The following is a 14941-nucleotide window of genomic DNA, read 5'->3' on the forward strand; positions in this document are numbered from 1 at the left end:
GCTATACTCCTATTGATGCAGCCCAGAATTACATTGGCTCCCCCCCCCCCCCCGGCACATCTTCAAGGTTATAAAATAGAGTTCAGTGTAGGCTTGCCACGTGGTCCAGCAAATATTTAATTCCTCTGTAGCTAGTTCACATAAGGCAAACTCCCATACATGACTCCTAGTCTCCTCCATCACTTTCCATTATGTTTGAGGCTGTCCTGCAGCCACTACAAGGAAGTGCCTATCCACGTTGCGCTTTCAATGGCAGAAAGTTTTACTGCAAAAGAGAGTATGGTTATGCCAGCAGAAATGAATTTAGAAGGCTGCTTACAAAAGTAAGTGAGAAGTGGGAAGACTTGGGGATAGAAAAGGGTACAGATTTGCAGTGTGCAAACCTAAAATCCAGCCTGATTTGGACACGGCATAAAGTCTTGGTTTAATGCTACGTAAATGAGCAGGCAAGAGACTTGAGCTCATGTGGTCCCTCTCCCATCTAGTGAAGCTGTAAAGAGAATGGAAGCATCCACGTTCCATTTTCCACCAACAGCAGTTTATCTCTGCAGCCCAAATGGGCTGTAACGATTTACAAACAATTTATGATAATAAGAAACGGCATGCTCCTGTTTTGTTCTAATGGACCATGGTTTATTATACTCCAGGTGTGCAACAATAAACTGCAGTTAGTAAGGAAAATGGAAAGTAGGTGCTTCCAGTGCCTTCCTCAAGGCTGGTACCAGACGATAGGCGAGTTTCATTCTGAGGTTTTGCTCTCATGTGGCAGAACTATGAAATGGGCTACTCGTTCGTAAAGGGGGGAAAAGGCCAAGGAAGATCTGGGCATCTCTCTTCACCCACAATGAGTGTGGAGACTGTCTGTATAGTGCCATGAAATCTCCAGGCTTCCTACAGGCTTCTGGTTGGCCATTGTGAGAACAGGATGCTAGAGATGGGCCACTGGCTCAATTTATGTTCCAGTATATGTGTGCATCCCCTGACCCACCAGGAGGGCACAGAGAAAGTGTGCACATGTTCCAGAGGGGGGACTTTAACAACTCTGGCTTTCTTCACTTTCGCTCTTTCCAGGCGCGCAAAACCTCCATAAGACCATTTAATACTCGTTTCAGCAAAACAACACACACAATACAACTTTCTCGGACTATTTTCTTTTGCACTCAGAACTGCTCGGCTGCAGCATTTCTCATTCAGTGACAAAACTGCATTTCAGCACAGAACCTTATTTATTCCATTCTGAGGGGATGTTAGAAGTATGAAGGAAAACCAACGTTAGCAACCAAAATTTGCTTTACAGTTGTACCTTGGTTCTCGAACGGAATCCATTCCGGAAGTCTGTTCGACTTTCCAAAACCAAGGCACAGCTTCTGATTGGCTGCAGGAGCTTCCTGCACTCAACCGGAAGCCCCGGAAGCAGCGTCAGACGTTCGGCTTCCAAAAATAGTTTGCAAACCGGAACAGTAACTTCCGGGTTTGTGGCGTTCGGGAGCCAAAACGTTTGAGAACTAAGCTGTTTGAAAACCAAGGTATGACTGTACTATAAATATTAGAATCATCACCATCATCCTCTGGAAGAAACGGCTTTAATTGCATTTTAGCTGATCTGTGCATTATCCCATATACTATATGATTAGTTACGTCAATACCTGAATGAGGGGGTGGGGGAAAGATGCTTATTCCAGAAACGGAAAAGAAAAGAAAAAAGGAATTAGGAAGACTTACTGTCTGGCTTTCAGGAAAATCCATCTTCAGCAATTTATGAGCACATTCTTCAAAGTCTAAACTGTAAAAGGGAGGGGGGAAATTGTCTCCAGAATCACAGCAGCTTAAAACATTTCTATGCTGACAACAGTATTTTCTGCATTAGAAAGCCTAAATATTGTGTGCCTGAAACAGACTTAGTTGAAATACCCAAGCAACAGTAGGTTCAGCTAGTCTTCCAGGCTGAGAATTAAATTGGCTGTGCCAATTGTGTTTTTGGGTGTGAGAAAAAGGCGAAAGATTTATATGATCTGAAGAGAAACCAGGGTGTGAGAATCCTTATGAGTATAAGAACTTCCAAAATCTCCCTCCATTTCATTCATCAGACATAATCTCAACGATCATCATTGTTCCATGGACTTTAGATCTGCTGGATGCTAACATGGGCACAGTTGCAAGAAGTTCATTAAAAAGAAAGCTGTATTGATCAGTACTGATACAGATGGCTACTGAAAGTCCACCACAGCATTAAAAAAAATTAAAATCTGTCATTTTATTTAAAGAAAAGCATAAAGAATACAGCAGACTTTTAATCTTTTTTAGTGTTGAAAAATATATATTTTAGCCATTTAACTTTTTTATATGAACTATGGCCAAAACCAATAATTTTCAGACAGATTAAAAACATGGTGACTCCCATTCGTGAGTCATGGTTGCTATAACATCATGTTAAACAGAAAGCAGAATGTCTAGCAATTAAGCAAATGAGAACATGATGTCCTTAAAATGTTGTTTCAGAATTTCCTTCAACAGAAAGCACTAATATTTGATGTAAGGGGGACACTATAAGCATCCTGTTAATTAACAAAGTTTCCTTACACTAAGGAAACCTCTTCAGTGTTCCTTCTCTCCCTCTTACACACACACACACACACGTTAAATGGTTGCGTTCATACATAACACTAAATCATCATTTAGTACTAGGTGGAGGAGCCTGAAAGGGCTTGAGCAAAGCACCCCATTTATATTTTTCTCTCCACACCTTCACCCCCAAATCCCATGTGACTAGAAGAGAACTTTGCCAGAGTTAGTTCCATTTTTTAGGGAATCCTTAGCATTAAGTTCAAACTAGGGAGGCCTGGTTTGAAACAAACTCTGGCTACTTTAAAAACCCAGGATTTGAAATTGGGTAATGATTAGTGCTAAGGACGTGGGTGGCGCTGTGGTCTAAACCACTGAGCCTAGGGCTTGCCAATCAGAAGGTTGGCGGTTCGAATCCCCGCAACGGGGTGAGCTCCCGTTGCTCGGTCCCTGCTCCTGCTAACCTAGCAGTTCGAAAGCACATCAAAGTGCAAGTAGATAAATAGGTACCGCTCCGGCGGGAAGGTAAACGGCCTTTCCGTGCACTGCTCTGGTTTCACCAGAAGTGGCTTTGTCATGCTGGCCACATGACCCAGAAAAACTGTCTGCAGACAAATGTCGGCTCCCTCGGCCAGTAAAGAGAGATGAGTGCCGCAACCCCAAAGTCGGACATGACTGGACTTAACTGTCAGGGGTCCTTTACCTTTACCTTTTTTTAATGATTTGTGCTAGTTCTAAAGCAGGGCCCCAGGGTTTGAATGCAAGCCAAGTCACACTTCTTTAAAAAGGGAAACTGCACTCTGACAAGGTTCTCTTCCCAGCTGGGTGGGAAAAGGAGATGCTTCAAACAGGCTTGTTTGGGCTCATCAGCAAAGCATTAAACCAGGGTTCTGCTTTATGTGTGAACAAAGCCATACCATTTAAACCATACCATCTCAGTTTTCACCTAGAGATTCATTACAGCAGCATATATAGCAATGAGAAATATGTTATTCTAAAGATTTAGCTCTAAGAATTCTGTCTCACATGAGCATCTATGACAGGGTGGTCTAATATGCAGCTCAAGGGCTTTGACAGGGTTCTAGAGTCCTCCCTCCTCCTTCCCAAAGCCTAGTTCGCTTTTTCCCAGCACTGGGAAGGAGGCGGGAGGGCATTAGGACTCTGCCAGAGCCTCATGTCTCCTTCACAGATCCCAGTGCCTCACTTACAGGGCTTTGGGAAGGCAGTGCAAAGGCTGGGAGAGGGCCCGCCAACTTTTGGCCTCGCCCCATTCCCGGCCGCGACAACGCAGCATGCAGCCCGTGGGTTCCATTTTGAAGGACTCTTGCGGCCCCCGTGGCATGAAAAGTTGGGCCGCTCTGATCTAAAACTTGCTAGCTTCCAAAAAGTATTTGCAATCACAGTGCAAGGGAGTCACATTTCAAACAAAAATTATGTTTCATTTTACCTTGACTGAATTGCTAGGTATATGGTTCGTCGGAAGGAGACCAAGTTGATTTCCGTTTTATCATGGATAGTCACTTTTTGCCCTTGAAGATTCGGAGCAGGGAAGAGAGAGACAGACAGAAATAGGTTTCATGGTTTAAAAAAAATCGGGAATGGTTGGTTACTTCAAAGACTGCTAATATACTATGGAATATATAAATGCAAATAAACTATTTGTGAAGGAAGAAATGGCAGTATTTATTTAATTTCAAGTTAAAAGAAGAAAGCATTGAAGTTCCAGCACAATAGGCAACCTGACTTAGTGCCCCGTCACAGCCATGGCTGTACTGTAATGTACAGTAAAATGTACGACAAAATGTACAGTAAATGTACCGTAAAATAACAGTTATCAGTTTTAGACCCCCTAAGCAGTAGCAGTTACCAGATCATTATCCTGTTCGCTTCTACGTCGTTACATCCTTATTTCAGACATCGTGATATATCACCAGTATAACACAATGTTTAGCTGATGATGTTGAAAACCAGGTATCACCCAGCCCTGCTCACAGCACAACAAAGACATATCAAACCTATCAGTGTCCTCGTGCATGGAAACCAACCTAATACTGCTTAACGAGCCTTGCCTCGTTAATTTCAAAAAGGAGCTGTGATTTAGGAATGTAAATCTGGTTTCATATTGAGATTAATGGTTAAAACCCTTGACAGTTTGGGAGGACCGGGGGGGTGGGGTGGGAGAGAGAGAGAGAGAGAGAGAAAGAGAAAGAGAAAGAGAGAAAGAAAGAAAGGATAATTTTTCCTGTACTGGTAATAATTCCATGGTTCAGGCCTACAAACAGAGCGGTATATCTGGCTGATCATGCAGGAACCAAGTCCTAAACTAGCTGCTCTGAAATGAATTAATGCCCTATTGTTTATGGGGGTGGATTTCAGATTTTCCATACGAGCAATGCAAGTAATGGCAGGGTGCTGTAATTGCCATTTTTTAAATTTGGAAGCAAAAGTTTATTTTCCTTTCCCAACAGTCCTACTGAAGACACACCGCACTGTGGAAGAATCTGAAAATGCTAAAGACCCGTCTCAAAGTTTGTTTGTAAACTCAATCCAGCCTCTCTCTGCTTGCAACAACTTCAGTTTATCAGCTTGTTGGCTAACATGCTATATGCTGCTTCTCACATTTCCAGAGTAATAAAGAATATGCTTACAAAGCATTTAAGGAAACCAGGAAGAGACTCAGAGGAATCCTAAGGAGGCATGAAATACATCCACGCTTGGGAGGAAAGGAAAAAGACAAAGACACACACACGAAAATAAAAACACCTTTTAGAAATAGTGTTAAGAATTACCGGTATACAAAGAATTAACCTGCACCAGGAAAGGGAGGGGGCAGGAAATCCTGCTACAATTCAAGACGAAAAACCACAAAGTGTGTGTAATTTCATTATGACAACACAGACAAATGGTAAAAACAACAACAACCCCTACCAGATATTTGAAGGAAGTCAAAGGCTGGAACAAAAACCCACACAGGTAGCTCTGAATCCCCAGGGAAGCATTGGGTTTGGGCTTATCAAACACCAGTGCCTCACATCAAATAGCAAACCACTTTTGAAGATGAGAGGACTTTCAAAATGCAGATTGTGACATGGAACAGGAATCTGTTGGCTAAGTTAAAAAAAATACCTCCCACTGGACTTTCTAGGTCCAAATATAAGCAAATAACAACTGGATTGAAGGATTTCACGAGGATAAAATATTGGAAATGCCCTGATTTAATAGTAATAGTAATAATAATTTTATTATTTATACCCCACTCATCTGGCTGGGTTGCCATTTAGAAGGGTAAGGGCAACTAAATAATGTACTATGAATACAGTCCTCTAAATTGAGCCTTGCTATTGCTACCATCCCAAAATGCAAATAGTATCTGGCAGAGGCTATGGGACATGCACTATTTGAATAACGGCCAAAGAAGTTGCACTGGAGAAAATAGAAGCAACATTTTAATATTAACTAAAATCAGTTTACTGTTTTGTCACACTAACTTCCACAGTGGCAAGGAGTTTCTTTAAATTGCACCTTTACCTTCTTCATCCTCCTCCTCCTCTTTATCATCCTCTTCTTCCTCCTCTTCACTGCTTGCAGCATCCTGACCACTTTCTGAGTCACTGTCACCTTCGTCAAGAATTTCTACAAATGAGAAAACATGTTTAAGTGCACATCATACCAGGCTGGGTTGCTTAGAGAAGCTAGTCCGTACAGAAACTCTTGTTTATGGAAGAAGATGCTTCAACATCAAAACAAGAAACATTGCAGTCTTGCTCAGTTGCCAGAGAGTAAATCCCACTGAACTCAATGGAGCCTACAACTGAGTAGACATGCACAGAATTGCATAGCAGGTTTCCCAGAAAACCACAGGAATTAGAACTTTAAATACATAAGACTGGAGTGCTAGGACATGATAGTAAGGGTTCACTTGCCAGAGCTCAAAGAGGACATCCTCTTTGGGCTCCGGGGAGGGTATCCTCGCAAGCCATAGGCTTTGTTGAGGCTGCTCAGCCTCCCTGCCTAACAGCTGACGGCTCTCCATCCCTGCATTAGAACAGCTGTGCAAACTCAATTTAGCTAGGCATACATACCTTTCTTCAGAGTTTGGTACTTCTCTTCGTTCGCCATAAAATCTGGATCCATCTTGAACACATCTTCACAGAAACAGAAAAACAAGTTACCAAAATTATAGCAGGGCCATTTTTTTAAAAAAATGAAACAAAACAAAACAAAGAATTCCCACTGAAAAGTTCATTCCAACATTCCTTACTCATACTTACTAAGAACATCTTCTGGATTATAGTCATCTTCCAAAGGCAGCATATGGGTAAACTGATCCTCTTCTTCCACAAGATCCAGTCCATCTGGAATTATCGGGTGATCTTTGAACCCGTCTTTACGCACGGCAAACATGACTTCAATCATGTACTGAACTCGCTTGTCGGTTTCAGATTCATGCAGGACATGACGAAGGCGGTCAAAGATGGCTGTGGTTGTGGGGAGAAAAAAACTGAGGTGAATCTAATTCCTACAAAACTAATGGTCAGGAAAGAAATACTGTACAGCAACGATAAATACATACCATTAACACCCCTAGGAGACACTTCAGTCAATTTGAGGCCGCATTCCTTTAGGAAGCCAATTGCTACTTCAATGCTGTCATCTGTCGGTCTCTCCAAAAGCAATGTGAGCATTTCCAAGCATAAAACCTCGTGAGCCTTAGCAGGAAGAAGGTTAACAACACAAATAATTTTTTTTTTGTTTTTACAAAATAAATCCCTTGACTGCGTGTATCTGACATGTGTAGTCCACAAAACAAGCGTAGCATCATTTCAGAGAAAGGCACTACAAGTTCAGCGTCCCAAAAGGAGCTTTGGATGTGTTTCGTAAAGGGCAGCCCTCCAATCAACTTTGCCGCTCATGTGAGTTACAAGAGCAGTTTAGGCTAAAGAACTTACTGCTCAAAGTCAATTTCCACTTGGTATATGGGTGTGCCTGAAATAGCTCTCTATATAAGCCTTGTCCAACCTGGTGCCCTATTATTATTATTATTATTGTTATTATTATTATTATGCTTTTAATTATTAAAACTTATTGGTCACTTCTTCTTTTTTTACAAAAGTAACTCAAAACGATGTAGAACAATAATTAAATAACATGTACATTGGAACCAACATAAAACCAAACAGAGAAAAATTCAAAATTTCTAGATGTTGTTGGGAATATGACCATCATCATTCACCAAGATGATGGTGGATCAACCACTTAGAAGCCATCTTAGCAATTGGGTGGCATATAAATTAACAAACAACATAAAATAGGCATCTCCCCCCCCCCCCACGTTTATGTGGGGGTTACGTTCTGAGGCATTGTGCGCGCTGGTGAAATAACATATAATTGAAAAGTCAGTGAAAAAGCCTGCAAACACCCCGTTCCGCCCTTTTAGTGATGCTTGAGTGACATCCTTATGTTGTTTCCGGGTCACTTCCGGGTTTGGTGCAATACACAGTCACTCACATACTGAACATGCATAAGTGGCTTGTAATCCCTGACCACTAGTCATGCTGGCCATGGCTGATGTGAGTTGGGAAAGTCTGCCCTAGAGCAAAGGCTTGCAAGCAATATTTAGCAAGAGCCATAGTACAATGAGTTGGGTATTTTTCTTTTCTTTTTTGTATTTTGCTTTTATAGTTCTATTTTCTATTTAAAGTGCTTTCTTATTTATTTACTGAAAGCTGCCCAGATAGCATTACACTATGGGAGAGAAATGCAAATGCCATAAACCTATTTAATGGCAAAATCCCATCACAAAACCTTGCAATGTTAAAAGCCAGAATCCTTGCAAATATATTATCAGTAGTACAGAGCATCTTACCACATTCTGATTCATAAGATGTGCCACAAACTTGGAAGCTGTCAGGCAAAGTTGCTGCAAAACAAAATGCAAAGCTACATATTTCTGCAAGTGATATGTCCATTTCATAGATATTACTGCAAGTGATATGTCTGTTAGTATGGCTTTAAATCCCAAACTACCCCAGAGGTTCTATGTGACTTGCACAAATAATTCAAAGGGCTTTCTCTTACTGGCATTATTCTTATTACTATTATTTTGGGCAGGTGAGAAAGGAGATGTGCCAGCAGCCCCTCTTCTTCCTCAGGAAGGTTACAACTTTCGCCAGTAACATGTATCTGATGACTATTTGTCTTCCTCCAAACATAGGATTACTTTGCAGTGAGTAGGTGATGAAGATTAAATGGAATTAGGTCGTTTCAGGACATTTGCCATGCAGTGAGCTCAGAAAACAAGCTTTGCGGAAGCTGCAAATAATGTATCTTGCTGCAGATGAGAGCTCAGGAAACTTTTAGATGATCTGGCACTATTGGATTCTCATTACTTAAGAGATCAAGTCCAATATCATTTTTGATGTAGAAATGATGCTACACAGAGCACTTCCCTAGTCACACAATAACATTGTTAAGGTGGAATCATTTTTACTCAATGTAGCCATATTTCAGAAAACTGCTTTTTGGAGGGACTGGTTATCAGGATGAAGTCAACTGCAGTCTTATTTTGTAAGGGTGTTTTCACAAACCATTTTTACTAGATGGGCATATAAGGGAAAGCCATAGTTAAAATATTGTTTTTAGCTGTCCTTTACTCCCTCAAAATATTTTCTAGAATAACTATGTAAGATAATCTACAGCAGGAGGAAGTTACAAACGCTGTATGTATATTGCAGATATGTACAATTCAAATGCAAACCTGTTGTAGATAGAAACTACTTATTGTAAGAGATGTGGAAACAGTTTGAAAGAGGGATTATAGCTTTTGATAAAAATAGCCAACCCGCTGTTACCTCACAGAATTGCAGAACTTTCTGTATAACTTCTTCTGGAAAATGCTGATTGGAGGGGCTGTCTCTAAGCCCATGTCATAAGACACTCTTCTGCTTACTATGTTTCCATTTTAAATTCTTTCTTTTTTCAAACCAACAAGTTCCAATAAATACTTGGCGCCTTAGGGTGCAACAGCTTCCTACTCCATCTCTACGCTGAACGTATTTGGACTTACTCTCAATGTTAAATTTAAGGAATTTAAAATTTAAAATGTAATAAATATAGAAAAGAGGAGGGAAATTGTGCTAAGTTATATTGAATGGGTTGAATACAGGAAAGAACTTTGTTCATAGTTACTTTCCCCATAACAGACCCTGGCTCTCTCATTAAACACCCCCTAGAGTCTATTTTGTGCAAGTGTTACTGCCTTTCTGTTAGCACAAGAAACCTTTCGATCCAAGCCATTAAATATTATGTTCTTAAAGCAGTAAAGTTGACTTAGAATTAATGAGAAAATATGTACCGTACTACTTATATCAGATTTCCCTAATTTTTTTCTATTTATTCTCTCTCTCCCTCCAACCCGCTTTCTCCCCATGGCCTCAAAATTTCCTGACATTTTATGACTTTCAGCTCTCCTGATACCCACATAATTTGTACTCAAATCCTAAATACACTAACGCAGAAATAAATCTCAGTGAACACAATGACACTTCCCCATAACAGTATTCAGGCTATAAGAAGCACAATAAATCTTACCCTATCACCTGCATGGTAATAATACATACCTTATCATTTCTTCTATATCCTTTGCGAAAATTTAAAATGAGCCTCTTGAGAATCAGTTCTCCGATATTTGGAAACTTTGAATTGATGATTGCTACTACCGCTGCATAAACATGAGTGAAGATAGGTGAAGCACTCTGGGCTTGCAAAATAGATCTTGATAGCAATCCCCTATGAATGAAAATACAGACGTGCTGAAGCAGCTTTACCAAAACTTAAAAAAACAAAAACTATGTGATTTGTACAGCAGCATTTATCCTAGTAGCTTGAGGGTGGCCGGTGACTTTTCTAGACTGCATTATTCTGGAACTCAATTCCATCAACATGGAACCATCATCCACAGCTAGATCATGCTCACTTATACATACAAACAATTTAATTTGCTTGCCACCTTTCCACAGTTCAAACCACGCTGACGGCAGATTGCAACATGAAAAGAAAAATACATGACAACGTAATGAAAGGGGTTATAAATAAAGGCTAAAACAGTTTTAAAAATACACAACCAAACAGAACAATTTCAATATAAATCACAAGATCTAAAATAAAGATACAAACAGCAACAACAACCCTGCCCCCAAGACAACACCTTCAAACAACACTCCAACCCGAGAGTCTGTTTAGCAGCCACAGCTTTTGTAGCTGGAGTCAGTCCATGCCACACCCTCCCAGACTAGGTGGAAAAAGGTCTGCAAGGCAGGGAGCAGGTCTCCCAGCCCATATGCTTTTGGGTTTCCATCTTCTTTCCTGCTCCACTATCCCCCAATACATATCTGTATTAAAATTAGCCTTTCAAAAGCTCAGATGTTATTCTGTGAATAGGCCAGATTAATCTACAATCATGTTTCAAGAAGCAACAGTTGATGATAAAAATCACTGCTAAAAAACAAAAACAAAAAACCTCTCATACACAAATCCTAATCAGTGACAAGTAAACATTATTGGAAATCCCTTGAGAACTACACTCTCATTATTCAAGTGTGCATTAATATTTCCATTTAACAGATTAAGATTCGTTTCACAATCTACTGCTTTTTTCAAAGAATACTAGGAAAAACCAACTGCAGCACTACTATTGTAAAAACATCATCGTTGGTCTACTGGAGAAAATTACTATAATTTTTTTTGTTAAAAAAATAAAGGCAAGAAAGAGCCCCAATTATTACCCATGTGCCTTTAAGGAAACAATAACATAATCCTGCTGTATGGCTCCATTAGAAAAATGGCACAGCTACAGCACACACAAAAAATGTCTTCTCAAAGAAACATGATATCCGAAAACCATGGTGTGTGAATGTTAAAGATGCAAGAGTCAATTAATTACAGCAAATATAATTTGCTCCCCAATTAAAGCACATAGTTATTTTCATGATGGTGGTAGATATTTAACAAGCCACTGACATCCGGAAGAAAAATGTCTGCTGACAATCTATGTTTTAATCACTGTACTTAGGGAATCTGTCCGGTGTGGATCTTCCTGGATTAGGAGTTCATATGATGCCACTGTTTACTCCTCTACAGAAGGAGCAACTGTGACTGAACAGTCACTTCCCTGTGCCGCTAATCATGACTTAAGAAGAGAGTGGGAGCTCAAATGGCCAAACGGTCCATTATTACAGGAGCAAACATTATACGGAACATGGGTCTTATTTCCATTTGATTGCCATTTCCTGGAAAAATCAGTGGAAGGGCTCTTGAGAACAAGAGGTGGGCGATTTAATCACAAGTCCTGCTTTTCAGAAGATTGAACTCTGCAAAGTATTGGTTGTGTTTGTATTCCACTCTTCCTCCAAGGAACAGAGGGCAAGAAACAGGTCAGGCTGAGAGTGACTAGACCAAGGTTACCCATGGAGTTTCATGGCTGAGCAGAGAATTCTCTTTAGTCACTGGTCAACATTCAAGCCGCTATACTAGATTTATAAAATTTACAGTTCTCACCAACTGGTCCCTCAATCTATAGTGATCCAGAAGCTAGGAGCAGTCAGCAGGTCAGCACTGCTGGCTTATATTGAAGGAAAACCCAAGCAGCTTAATACAGTAAACTTTGCAATGCATGGCACACTTAAATGGTAAATGCTTTGCATGCAGAAAGCCCCAGGTTCATTCTTGACATCTTCACTTTTCTTTCTTTTTGTAAAAATATCATGTAGCCAAAACATTAACGGTTCCTGCCCTAGGCGCTCTAGTGACCACAAACCATGCTCATTACCATGGATCAGAAAACTCCCTCAACCTCTCTCGCCACCAAGGAAATATAATGAATAGAGAGAACCTACCTAAGTGAAGGTGAGATAAAAACCCTACATATACACCAAGCATTACCACCCCACCCTTCTCTTTCCCCCAACTTTATTCTGTACACAACATTAACTTATCACTTCAAATGTAAAAAAAGATTCTGCAACCTGAAAAAGAGACAAGGCATGCACTTCTGTAAACCAAAAAAAGATTCAATAACATATTTTTCTTTAAAAAAAACTTTAACAAGATGAAAACTTATTTCTTAAAGTTTTGCAGCAAAATTCTCGATTGGGAAAAAAGTAAAATCTTTTAAAAAATAATAATTATGCAACACACAAATAGAAATCACTTGGTACGTTTGCTTTGGAAAGCCTGTTTTCAACCATACATCAAAGTTTTCATTAGTGAAAAAGCCTCTAAAAACAAGTATGATCAAAACCTTCCAAGTTCAAAGGGACTTACTCCCAGGTAAGTCTGCACAGGATTATACTTTGATCTTTCTGCAAACCCTCAACAAGTCATTCATATTTAAAATGAAAATCCTAACATGACTCAAACAGCAGCTGACCAAGAGAATATCAGACTACTTCTAACAAGTGACCTGAGACTTAATCAATAACTCTCAGATGAGAAGACTGCATATCAAGAACTTGATACTTACCTTCCTCTGACTATATTTTCCTGAAGAAGCTCATGGATAATATTCTCAATATTTGAAACGTTCACCTTGTTGACGAGACCATTGATGGATTTCTTCAGTGCTTCCCAACTCATCCTTTGATATGCTAAACTGTTTTCAAAACAAATCATTGATAAAAATTAAGAGAACAAGAAAGGAATGTATTTGCTTATTCGGCTAGAATACCAAATAAACAAAAGGACTTTTCAGTTAGTGTATTGCAAGAATGGTGTGCAAAAATAAATATCTACCTGCCTCCTTTCACTTCAATTTTACCAGAGTAAATGATTTTCAGAATAGTTACACCACCAAATAGTGATCTGTCTTTTGCAATAATAAGAATAAGAAAACCATGACAAGAGACAACCAGGAAGGGCAACTTTTCCCATTTGCATCTCACCCCAGTGTGCCTCACACATATGGTTGGCATGTCCAGAACAAATCAGGGCTCCCAGCAGCTAGGATAGCTCAGTCGGTAGAGAATGAGACTTTTAACCTCAGGATTGTGGGTTCGAGCCCCACAAAGCGGCAAAAGATTCCTGAGATGCAGGAGGTTGAACTAGATGACTCTCATGTTCCTTTCCAACTCAACATTCTATGATTCTGTGAACTCTGTTTAAACCTTTGGTTTTATTCTCATGTGACGAAGCATTTGTCATTTATTTCGTAACATTTCCACACCACTCGACTGTAATAAAACCTCAAAGCCATTTACAAAAGTAATAAAATAGCATATCAGCAAAAAATAATTTCCGACAAACATTTAAAACATTCAATTTGTATCAACAATATGCTAAAACAAGATTAAAACTCATAACAGCTTCTATATGTCTGGATAGGCTTGAGTAAACCAAAATATTTTTAGCAGGTACCAAAAAGTGAAGTCAAAAGTTCCAAACAATGACCAATTTTGAGATACACAGGTTTGTTTCTGGGTTATCTGAAACTCCCAAGGTGACTTTGAAATAAAGTTAAACTGTCTTAACAGGTCCCTCTCAGCACACAACAAACGTCTCTGCCGCCACTCAGGCTAACTTGCAGCTGGGTTACCACCCTACTCTCTCTGTCAGAAGGTAAAGGTAAAGTCCAGTCAAAGGCAACTATGGGGTGCGGCACTCATCTCGCTTTCAGGCTGACAGAACCAGCATTTGTCCACAGGTCACGTGACTAGCATGACTTAACCACTTCTGGCACAACGAGACACCGTGATGGAAACCAGAGCACACGGAAACGTCGTTTACCTCCCCGCCGCAGCGGTACCTATTAATCTACTTGCACTGGCATGCTTTCAAACTGCTAGGTTGGCAGGAGCTGGGACAGAGCAACAGGAGCTCACCCCCTCGGAGGGATTCGAACCACCAACCTTCTAATCGACAAGCCCAAGAGGTTCAGTGGTTTAGACCACAGCGCCACCCATGTCAGAGTAGACTCACTGAAGTGAATGGGTCATTACTCATTTCAGTGGGTCTGCTCAGCAAGTCTGCAGCCAACCTTGCCAGCTCTCAGTTCTGTCTCTTTCCTCCAAGATGGCAGCTCCTGGTTAGCCAATTTCTACAAGTTTTTTGGGCAGGGCCAGTTAAAAATTCCCCAGTCGACGGCTGAGCAGTATCTTTATTAGGACCAACCAGAATGTCACAAAATTGTGGCAAACTTTTTAATTCTGAACTTTTCAATGGGCATAATGTTGCACAAAAGGGGTATGTGTGTATATGTGTGTCAGAGAGACAAGGAGGAAGTACTAAATCTTATACTGTTTTGTTTTTCTCCCCACCTTTAAATAATATCTTGTCCAATACTATTAATCAGTTAATCACAAATGTGAAATGTGTTTGTTTGGCCCAC

The 14941-nt window shown here is 40.2% G+C and overlaps 1 protein-coding gene across 2 annotated transcripts in view; it reads right to left on the reverse strand.

Moving 5' to 3' along the window:
- CWC22 (CWC22 spliceosome associated protein) overlaps positions 1 to 14941 on the reverse strand; it is a 34031-nt gene that overhangs the window by 14941 nt on the left and 4149 nt on the right. For both annotated transcript variants that reach the window (XM_035133810.3, XM_088660396.1), the window contains exons 6-14: positions 13082 to 13210; positions 10182 to 10350; positions 8429 to 8482; positions 7136 to 7271; positions 6834 to 7040; positions 6645 to 6707; positions 6091 to 6195; positions 4010 to 4091; positions 1723 to 1783 (exon numbers count right to left, since the gene is read on the reverse strand). In XM_035133810.3, the coding sequence (XP_034989701.3) occupies positions 1723 to 1783; positions 4010 to 4091; positions 6091 to 6195; positions 6645 to 6707; positions 6834 to 7040; positions 7136 to 7271; positions 8429 to 8482; positions 10182 to 10350; positions 13082 to 13210 (1006 nt within the window). The remainder of the gene's footprint in view (positions 1 to 1722; positions 1784 to 4009; positions 4092 to 6090; positions 6196 to 6644; positions 6708 to 6833; positions 7041 to 7135; positions 7272 to 8428; positions 8483 to 10181; positions 10351 to 13081; positions 13211 to 14941) is intronic.

Source organism: Zootoca vivipara, chromosome 1 (genome assembly GCF_965207765.1).
Source record: "Zootoca vivipara chromosome 1, rZooViv2.hap1.1, whole genome shotgun sequence".
Taxonomy (NCBI): Eukaryota; Metazoa; Chordata; class Lepidosauria; order Squamata; family Lacertidae; genus Zootoca; species Zootoca vivipara.